At 53.6% G+C, this 10,000-nt stretch overlaps 1 protein-coding gene across 1 annotated transcript in view; it reads left to right on the forward strand.

Moving 5' to 3' along the window:
* LOC137306325 (echinoderm microtubule-associated protein-like 3) overlaps positions 1–10,000 on the forward strand; it is a 23,832-nt gene that overhangs the window by 2,344 nt on the left and 11,488 nt on the right. The window contains exons 2-7 of the mRNA XM_067975473.1: positions 556–651; positions 4,284–4,418; positions 5,865–6,003; positions 8,818–8,969; positions 9,464–9,589; positions 9,710–9,841. Coding sequence (XP_067831574.1) covers positions 556–651; positions 4,284–4,418; positions 5,865–6,003; positions 8,818–8,969; positions 9,464–9,589; positions 9,710–9,841 — 780 coding nt within the window. The remainder of the gene's footprint in view (positions 1–555; positions 652–4,283; positions 4,419–5,864; positions 6,004–8,817; positions 8,970–9,463; positions 9,590–9,709; positions 9,842–10,000) is intronic.

Below are 10,000 nucleotides of genomic sequence, written 5' to 3' on the forward strand. Positions count from 1 at the left end.
TCCCCCCCCTCCCTCCCTCGTTCTCCCCTTTCCCCCCCTCCCTCCCTCGTTCTCCCTTTCCCCCCCCTCCCTCCCTCGTTCTCCCTTCCCCCCCTCCTCCCTCGTTCTCTCCTTTCCCCCCCCTCCCTCCCTCGTTCTCCCCTTTCCCCCCCCCTCCCTCCTCGTTCTCCCTTTCCCCCCCTCCCTCCCTCGTTCTCCCTTTCCCCCCCTCCTCCCTCGTTCTCCCTTTCCCCCTCCCTCCCTCGTTCTCCCTTCCCCCCTCCCTCCCTCGTTTCCCTTCCCCCCCCTCCCTCGTTCTCCCTTCCCCCCCTCCCTCCCTCGTCTCCTCCCCTTCCCCCCCCTCCCTCCCTCGTTCTCCCTTCCCCCCCCCTCCTCCTCGTTCTCCCTTCCCCCCCCCTCCCTCCCTCGTTCTCCCTTCCCCCCCCCTCCCTCCCTCGTTCTCCCCCTTCCCCCCCCCCTCCCTCCCTCGTTCTCCCTTTCCCCCCCTCTCTCCCCCTGTTCAGACGTGTCCCTTTGACCAGCTGTGAGTTTAATTACTGCTGTGTTATATTCCAGGACTCTGGTGCTTTCCTCTGCGCTGTAGACGACTCCAATGAGCACATGATGTCGGTCTGGGACTGCGCTAAGGGCACGAAGCAGGCGGAGATCAAGGTAAATGTTTAAAAGAAGGGTTGGGTCTCTGTGCAATGACGGGATTTGTTATTTCTGCACTGGAGCTGAGGGTGGGCAGGAAATCTCCTGGGCAGTGACTCCTGAGGGACTGAACTTTACAGAAGGGGCTGGTACCCCTCACCCCTCACCCCACCCCCGCAGTGGAGGGTAACCGGGAGCAGGATCCACCCTGGGCTGTGCCCATGTTAGTAACGGGCCGCATGGCGCTGGAGTCCACTCGGACTGGGATTGTGTGGTTTTGGTGTCTCCCCTCGAGCTAAGGGAGGGGGAGGATGGAGAGTAATCAGACAAGGGTCCCCACTCCGATCAATGTCTCTAGCGGACCCCCTGCTGAACGCGCATGGTGGGGTTGAGCTCGGCAGTGATGCCTCCCATGGTCAAACAGCAGTGAAGAATGGCCACTCGGGTGAGGTGTTGGAGAGCAGATGGCGCCCAATGGGATCCGTACCCTTGAGGGAGAGAGGCCGATAATCTGAGGGGGACGGAGGAGTCGTGACTCTAACTGTATGTTAAGATTTGTGCTCCGTCAGCTGGCGATTGGCTCGGTATCGAGGCTGGCAGCTTGATCCCGTCACGGTGCGGTGAAGGTTTATTTAGTGTGGTTGCCCCCGGCATTGGGTAAACGCCCCGGCGATTTGAGGTGGTGGGGCTGGAAGTGAGGGGATATTTTTCTGTTCAAGTTGTGACTGAACTTGAGCCTATGAATGGAAATCATTCAGCTGTACGAACAGGGGGAGGGGTTTCCTGCTCTCGTGAGCAGCACGGTTTCTCACCGTGACTCCCGTGCATTGAGTGTGAACACTGGTGTTAGTATGCACACTCGTGCCTTGCACGCTGGTCGCTTGTATCGGGAAGTCACGGGCGGGATGCACTCGATTTTCTGCCCATTAGTTTACGATAGGGGGCCGTGTGTCCCTTTAGAGGCCCCTCAGTACGTGTTGGTAGGAATTCCCGCTCGTCTCAGGCCCACCCGACCCCCCCCACCCCCCGGACCGAGAGGGTCCTGGGGAGGAGAGGGGCGCACGGGGACCGTGTGGGGCTGAATGACCGTGTGTGTGTGCTGCAGGCAGGTTAGATTAGACAGTGAGTGTGGGGTGAACAGGGGGTCTCGACAGTGAGTGAGGGGGTGAACAAGGGGTCTCGACAGTGAGTGTGGGGGTGAACAGGGGGTCTCGACAGTGAGTGAGGGGTGAACAGGGGTCTCGACAGTGAGTGTGGGGGTGAACAGGGGGTCTCGACAGTGAGTGTGGGGGTGAACAGGGGGTCTCGACAGTGAGTGAGGGGGTGAACAGGGGGTCTCGACAGTGAGTGTGGGGGTGAACAGGGGGTCTCGACAGTGAGTGTGGGGGGTGAACAGGGGGTCTCGACAGTGAGTGAGGGGGTGAACAGGGGGTCTCGACAGTGAGTGAGGGGGTGAACAGGGGGTCTCGACAGTGAGTGAGGGGGGTGAACAGGGGGTCTCGACAGTGAGTGAGGGGGTGAACAGGGGGTCTCGACAGTGAGTGTCGGGGTGAACGGGGTCTCGACAGTGAGTGTGGGGGTGAACAGGGGGTCTCGACAGTGAGTGAGGGGGTGAACAGGGGGTCTCGACAGTGAGTGAGGGGGTGAACAGGGGTCTCGACAGTGAGTGAGGGGGTGAACAGGGGGTCTCGACAGTGAGTGTGGGGGTGAACTGGGGGTCTCGACAGTGAGTGAGGGGGTGAACAGGGGGTCTCGACAGTGAGTGTGGGGGTTTTTGAACGGGGTCTCGACAGTGAGTGAGGGGTGAACAGGGGGTCTCGACAGTGAGTGAGGGGGTCTCGACAGTGAGTGAGTGGTGAACAGGGGTCTCGACAGTGAGTGTGGGGGTGAACAGGGGGTCTCGACAGTGAGTGAGGGGTGAACAGGGGGTCTCGACAGTGAGTGAGGGTGAACAGGGGGTCTCGACAGTGAGTGAGGGGGTGAACAGGGGGTCTCGACAGTGAGTGAGGGGTGAACAGGTGGTCTCGACAGTGAGTGAGGGGTGAACAGGGGGTCTCGACAGTGAGTGTGGGGGTGAACAGGGGGTCTCGACAGTGAATGAGGGGTGAACAGGGGGTCTCGACAGTGAGTGAGGGGTGAACAGGGGGTCTCGACAGTGAGTGTGGGGGTGAACAGGGGGTCTCGACAGTGAGTGTGGGGGTGAACAGGGGGTCTCGACAGTGAGTGAGGGGGTGAACAGGGGGTCTCGACAGTGAGTGAGGGGTGAACAGGGGGTCTCGACAGTGAGTGTGGGGGTGAACAGGGGGTCTCGACAGTGAGTGAGGGGGTGAACAGGGGGTCTCGACAGTGAGTGAGGGGGTGAACAGGGGGTCTCGACAGTGAGTGAGGGGGGTGAACAGGGGGTCTCGACAGTGAGTGAGGGGGTGAACAGGGGGTCTCGACAGTGAGTGAGGGGGTGAACAGGGGGTCTCGACAGTGAGTGTGGGGTGAACAGAGGGTCTCGACAGTGAGTGAGGGGGTGAACAGGGGGTCTCGACAGTGAGTGAGGGGTGAACAGGGGGTCTCGACAGTGAGTGAGGGGGTGAACAGGGGGTCTCGACAGTGAGTGAGGGGGTGAACAGGGGGTCTCGACAGTGAGTGAGGGGTGAACAGGGGTCTCGACAGTGAGTGTGGGGGTGAACAGGGGGTCTCTACAGTGAGTGAGGGGTGAACAGGGGGTCTCGACAGTGAGTGAGGGGTGAACAGGGGGTCTCGACAGTGAGTGAGGGGTGAACAGGGGTCTCGACAGTGAGTGAGGGGTGACAGGGGGTCTCGACAGTGAGTTTGAATGATGACCGGGTTTTAAAAAAAATAACACAGCCACCACTTCTCCAATGCAGTGCAGTGCGGAGCTCCCTCTGCACTGCCTCCTTCCCTCTGTGCGTATTGTTTGATGAACACACTGTGAACTGCTGTTTCATTCACACCAGGCTCGATCCCTCGATCCGTGCTGAACCAGGAGACCAGTCAGTCTCAACACCCCTGGGGTAGTGGGGATGGGGGTTCCGCTCCTGATCCCCATCGAATGACCTTCCCCACCCCCGGAAAATGTGCTTGTGTGGGTATTGAGCGAGGACGTGATTGGTCTAGGCTGTGAAGCCCCCCATGGTCGATAGGCTGTCACACACTGTCTAGGGTGAAGAGTGGATATCTGATTGAGGAACCCTTGCAACTTAGCCCAGTGAGAGCTGCTGCTCGAGGATAAAATCATGAGGGGTTTTGATAGAGTGAATAAGGAGAAACTGTTTCCACAGTAACCAGAGGACACAGATTGAAGATAATTGGTGAAAGAACCAGAGGGGGAGATGAGGAGAATGTTTTTTACACAGCGAGTTGTGATGATCTGGAATTCACTGCCTGAAAGGGCGGTGGAAGCAGATTCAATAATAACTTTCAAAAGGGGATTGGAGAAATGTGCAGGGCTCTGGGGAAAGAGCAGGGGGAGTGGGACTAATGGGATAGCTCTTTCAAAGAGCCTGCACAGGCCCGATGGGCCGAATGGCCACCTTCTGTGACGGGGGGAGGTGGGAGAGGCAGTGTGAATGTACAGTGAGTCTCTGAAATGAAGACCCAATGTCGGTGGCTGAGTTTTCGTGTCTTCTCCCCGACAGACCACCAATGAGTCCGTGTTTGAGGTCGAGTTTCACCCGACCGACAACTCAAGTGTCGTCACCTGCGGGAAATCTCACGTTTACTTCTGGACCTGGAGCGGCTCCTGTCTGACCAAGAAGCAGGGCATCTTCGGGGTAAGTGAGGCCAGGCTGGTCCTTATTCACAGGCCGGTAACTAATGAATGGTTCCTCCATTCTAACCGGCTCACCGTGCCAGTGGTTCCTATTTTTTTTTATTTGTTCATGGGATGTGGGCGTCGCTGGCGAGGCCGGCATTTATTGCCCATCCCTAATTGCCCTTGAGAAGGTGGTGGTGAGCCGCCTTCTTGAACCGCTGCAGTCCGTGTGGTGAAGGTTCTCCCACGGTGCTGTTAGGGAGGGAGTTCCAGGATTTTGACCCAGCGACAATGAAGGAACGGCCGATATATTTCCAAGTCGGGATGGTGTGTGACTTGGAGGGGAACGTGCAGGTGGTGTTGTCCCCATGTGCCTGCTGCTCTTGTCCTTCTAGGTGGCTGAGGTCACGGGTTTGGGAGGTGCTGTCGAAGAAGCCTTGGCGAGTTGCTGCAGTGCATCCTGTGGATGGTACACACTGCAGCCACAGTGCGCCGGTGGTGAAGGGAGTGAATGTTTAGGGTGGTGAATGGGGTGCCAATCAAGCGGGCTGCTTTGTCCTGGATGGTGCCGAGCTTCTTGAGTGTTGTTGGAGCTGCACTCATCCAGGCAAGTGGAGAGTATTCCATCACACTCCTGACTTGTGCCTTGTAGATGGTGGAAAGGCTTTGGGAAGTCAGGAGGTGAGTCACTGGCTGCAGAATACCCAGCCTCTGACCTGCTCTTGTAGCCACAGTATTTATGCGGCTGGTCCAGTTAAGTTTCTGGTCAATGGTGACCCCCAGGATGTTGATGGTGGGGGATTCGGTGATGGTAATGCCGTTGAATGTCAAGGGGAGGTGGTTAGACTCTCTCTTGTTGGAGATGGTCATTGCCTGGCACTTGTCTGGCGCGAATGTTACTTGTCACTTATCAGCCCAAGCCTGGATATTGTCCAGGTCTTGCTGCATGCGGGCTCGGACTGCTTCATTATTTGAGGGGTTGCGAATGGAACTGAACACTGTGCAATCATCAGCGAACATCCCCATTTCTGACCTTATGATGGAGGGAAGGTCATTGATGAAGCAGCTGAAGATGGTTGGGCCTAGGACACTGCTGCCCCACCCTGACCTGCCTAAGATTGTACAAGGGGACTGACTGACCCCCTTCCTGTGGGTAATTTTATTTCCCCTCTTCCCCTGGGTCAGGGAGCAGAGGAACCAGCCAAGGACCCTGCTCCTCACCGCTGTCCTGTGACTCCTGCTGGAAAGCCCGTCTGTGTTGGTGTTGGGTGAGGACGGGGATCCGTTTTGGTTGTGACACCCTCACACAGTCGAATAGCCCATTGTCGCCCACCCATGAAGACTGGGCAAGCTGATTAGGGTCAAGCGATGTGTGAAGAAGACCCTCCCTCTGACCTACAAATACCGTGGTGACAGGAATTGCTAAACTCTCTGAAGCTGAACTTATTTCCTCTCAATTCTACAGAAATTCAAAAAGCCCAAATTTATTCAGTGTTTCGTGTTCCTGAAAAACGGGGATGTGCTGACGGGCGACTCAGAGGGAAATATCCTGCTCTGGGGAAAAGCAGCTGGAGATACCAAGACACTGGGCAAAGGAGCAAAAGGTAATTGGCACCAGGGCCCAGCACGGATCTCTGCCCCTGTTTGTGTGAATGACACAAACATAAACTCCTCCTCTTTCACACCCTGACTGACAGTCTCATCAGAAATGAGTCACGCTCACATTATAACTGTGAGCAGGTTTAACTGGTGTGTTTTACAAATAGCACGGGTTAACAGCAGGATTTAAGGAATCATTTGTGTATGTCGGTGTGTGTCTCTCTCTGTCTGTGTGTCTCTCTCTGTCTGTGTGTCTCTCTCTGTCTGTGTGTCTCTCTCTGTCTGTGTGTCTCTCTCTCTGTCTGTGTCTCTCTCTCTGTCTGTGTCTCTCTCTCTCTGTCTGTGTCTCTCTCTCTCTGTCTGTGTCTCTCTCTCTCTGTCTGTGTCTCTCTCTCTCTGTCTGTGTCTCTCTCTCTCTGTCTGTGTCTCTCTCTCTCTGTCTGTGTCTCTCTCTCTCTCTGTCTGTGCCTCTCTCTCTGTCTGTGCCTCTCTCTCTGTCTGTGCCTCTCTCTCTGTCTGTGCCTCTCTCTCTGTCTGTGCCTCTCTCTCTGTCTGTGCCTCTCTCTCTGTCTGTGCCTCTCCCTCTGTCTGTGCCTCTCCCTCTGTCTGTGCCTCTCCCTCTGTCTGTGCGTCTCCCTCTGTGCGATTCTTTCTTAATGTGTGTGTGTGTCTCTCTCTCTTTCTGTGTGTGTGTGTCTCTTTCTGTGTGTGTGTGTCTCTTTCTGTGTGTGTGTGTCTCTTTCTGTGTGTGTGTGTCTCTTTCTGTGTGTGTGTGTCTCTTTCTGTGTGTGTGTGTCTCTTTCTGTGTGTGTGTGTCTCTTTCTGTGTGTGTGTGTCTCTTTCTGTGTGTGTGTGTCTCTTTCTGTGTGTGTGTGTCTCTTTCTGTGTGTGTGTGTCTCTTTCTGTGTGTGTGTGTCTCTTTCTGTGTGTGTGTGTCTCTTTCTGTGTGTGTGTGTCTCTTTCTGTGTGTGTGTGTCTCTTTGTGTGTGTGTCTCTTTCTGTGTGTGTGTGTCTCTTTCTGTGTGTGTGTGTGTCTTTCTGTGTGTGTGTGTGTCTTTCTGTGTGTGTGTGTGTCTTTCTGTGTGTGTGTGTGTCTTTCTGTGTGTGTGTGTCTCTTTCTGTGTGTGTGTGTCTCTTTCTGTGTGTGTGTGTCTCTTTCTGTGTGTGTGTGTCTCTTTCTGTGTGTGTGTGTCTCTTTCTGTGTGTGTGTGTCTCTTTCTGTGTGTGTGTGTCTCTTTCTGTGTGTGTGTGTCTCTTTCTGTGTGTGTGTGTCTCTTTCTGTGTGTGTGTGTCTCTTTCTGTGTGTGTGTGTCTCTTTCTGTGTGTGTGTGTCTCTTTCTGTGTGTGTGTGTCTCTTTCTGTGTGTGTGTGTCTCTTTCTGTGTGTGTGTGTCTCTATCTGTGTGTGTGTGTCTCTATCTGTGTGTGTGTGTCTCTATCTGTGTGTGTGTGTCTCTATCTGTGTGTGTGTGTCTCTATCTGTGTGTGTGTGTCTCTATCTGTGTGTGTGTGTCTCTATCTGTGTGTGTGTGTCTCTATCTGTGTGTGTGTGTCTCTATCTGTGTGTGTGTGTCTCTATCTGTGTGTGTGTGTCTCTATCTGTGTGTGTGTGTCTCTATCTGTGTGTGTGTGTCTGTCTCTGTGTGTGTGTGTCTGTCTCTGTGTGTGTGTGTCTGTCTCTGTGTGTGTGTGTCTATCTATCTGTGTGTGTGTGTCTATCTATCTGTGTGTGTCTCTATCTATCTGTGTGTGTCTGTCTCTCTCTTGTATGTCTCTTTCTCTGTGAGTGTGTCTCTCTCACTCTCTTTCTCAATGTGTGTGTGTCTCTCTCTCTCTTGTATGTCTCTTTCTCAATGTGAGTGTGTGTCTCTCTCTCTCTTGTATGTCTCTTTCTCAATGTGAGTGTGTGTCTCTCTCTCTCTGTTTCTCTTTCTCAATGTGTGTATGTCTGTCTCTCTCTTGTATGTCTCTTTCTCAATGTGAGTGTGTGTGTGTGTCTCTCTCTCTCTCTGTTTCTCTTTCTCAATGTGAGTGTGTCTCTATCTCTCTCTCTCTCTCTCTGAATCTCTCTGTGTCTCTTTCTCAATGTGTGTGTGTCTGTCTCTCTTGTGTGTCTCTTTCTCAATGTGAGTGTGTGTCTCTCTCTCTCTCTGAATCTCTGTGTCTCTTTCTCAATGTGAGTGTGTGTCTCTCTCTCTCTTTGAATCTCTCTGTCTCTTTCTCAATGTGTGTGTGTCTGTCTCTTTCTGTGTGTCTCTTTCTCAATGTCTCTCTCGCTCTCTCTCTCACTGTGTGGAATTGGGTGAGGTGATTGGAACACTGAACTTTCAGTGTTAATTTGACTCAGTGGGTGTCTCTTTCTCTCGCCTCTGAGTCAGAAGGTCGTGGGTTCGAGCCCCCACTCCAGAGACTTGAGTCCATAATCCAGGCCGACACTACCCAGTGCCAGTACTGAGGGAGCGCTGCACTGTCGGAGGTGCCGTCTTTTGGATGAGATACAAACCGAGGCCCCGTCTGCCCCTCTCAGGTGGATGTAAAAGATCCCACGGCCACTATTGGAAGAAGAGCAGGGGGAGTTCTCCCCGGTGTCCTGGGGCCAATATTTATCCCTCAACCAACATCACTAAAAAAACAGATAATCTGTTTATCTGCTGTGTGTGGGATCTTGCTGTGCGCAAATTGGCTGCTGCGTTTCCTACATTACAACAGTGACTACACTTCAAAAAGTATTTATTTGGCTGTAAAGCGCTTTGGGACGTCCTGAGAGGGTGAGAGGTATCGTATAAATGCAAGTTTGTTCTTTTTATTCTGCTCTTGCAGAAACCTATCAGATCGCCAAGCAGACAAAGGCTCATGAAGGCAGCATCTTCACGCTCTGCATCCAGAGGGACGGCACACTTCTCAGCGGAGGAGGGAAAGACCGAAAAATCATCCACTGGAACCTGAGTCTGACAACTGAGCGGGAGACCGAGGTGAGAGTGGACCCACAATGTTAAACTGAGAGAGGGGTGGAGAGAGAACTCACTACCCCATGGAGTGGTGGAGGCGAACGGCATTGATGCATTTAAGGGGGAAGCTGGATAAGTACATGGAGAAAGGAATAGAAGGACACGCTGATAGGGTTAGATGGAGGGTGGGGAGGAGGATTGGGTGGGGCATTAACACCGGCATGGCCCAGTTGGGCCGAATGAATTGTTTCTGTGCTGGAAGATGTATGTAATTGCTGTGTGTGGGATCTTGTTGTGTGTGGGATCTTGTTGTGTGTGGGATCTTGTTGTGTGTGGGATCTTGTGTGTGGGATCTTGTTGTGTGTGGGATCTTGCTGTGCGCAAAATTGGCTGCTGTGATTCCAACATTACAACAGTGACTACTTTTCAGAAAGTATTTAATTGGCTGTAAAGCGCTTTGGGACGTCCTGAGGTTTTGAAAGGCCCTGTAGAAATGCAAGTCCTTCCTTGTATTGCAGATTCCGGAGCAATATGGCGCAGTGCGAACCATCGTGGAAGGACGAGCTGAGGACCTCCTGATTGGTACCACGCGGAACGCCATCCTGAGAGGAAGCTTCTCTGAGCCCTTTACTCCCATCGTACAGGTCAGTACGTAGCAAGGATCCCAAGAGTCCAGGAGTACTCACTCCACGAGGAGATGGGGCAGTGGAAGGTAGCCTGTGTGTGTGCAAAACTGACCTGTGTGTTTCATGGTTCACTTGCAGGGTCACACAGATGAATTGTGGGGCCTGGCCACCCATCCGTTCCGAGATCTCTTTCTGACCTGTGCACACGACAAGCAGGTGTGTCTGTGGGACCAGGTGCAGCACACGCTGGAGTGGAGCAAAACTCTGGAGGTGAGAGACAATCAAATGCATTCACTCAGTGTAACATGAGCAGGGCTGGAGTATGTGCACACCGTTTAAAGAGGAATAGTATGCATCGAAAATTGGCCTGAGATCCCTCATTTACAATGAGAGCCATCTGTCTGCTCCCAGGGCCAGAGTCTGTGCTGC

This window comes from Heptranchias perlo, chromosome 43, assembly GCF_035084215.1.
Source record: "Heptranchias perlo isolate sHepPer1 chromosome 43, sHepPer1.hap1, whole genome shotgun sequence".
NCBI lineage: Eukaryota > Metazoa > Chordata > Chondrichthyes > Hexanchiformes > Hexanchidae > Heptranchias > Heptranchias perlo.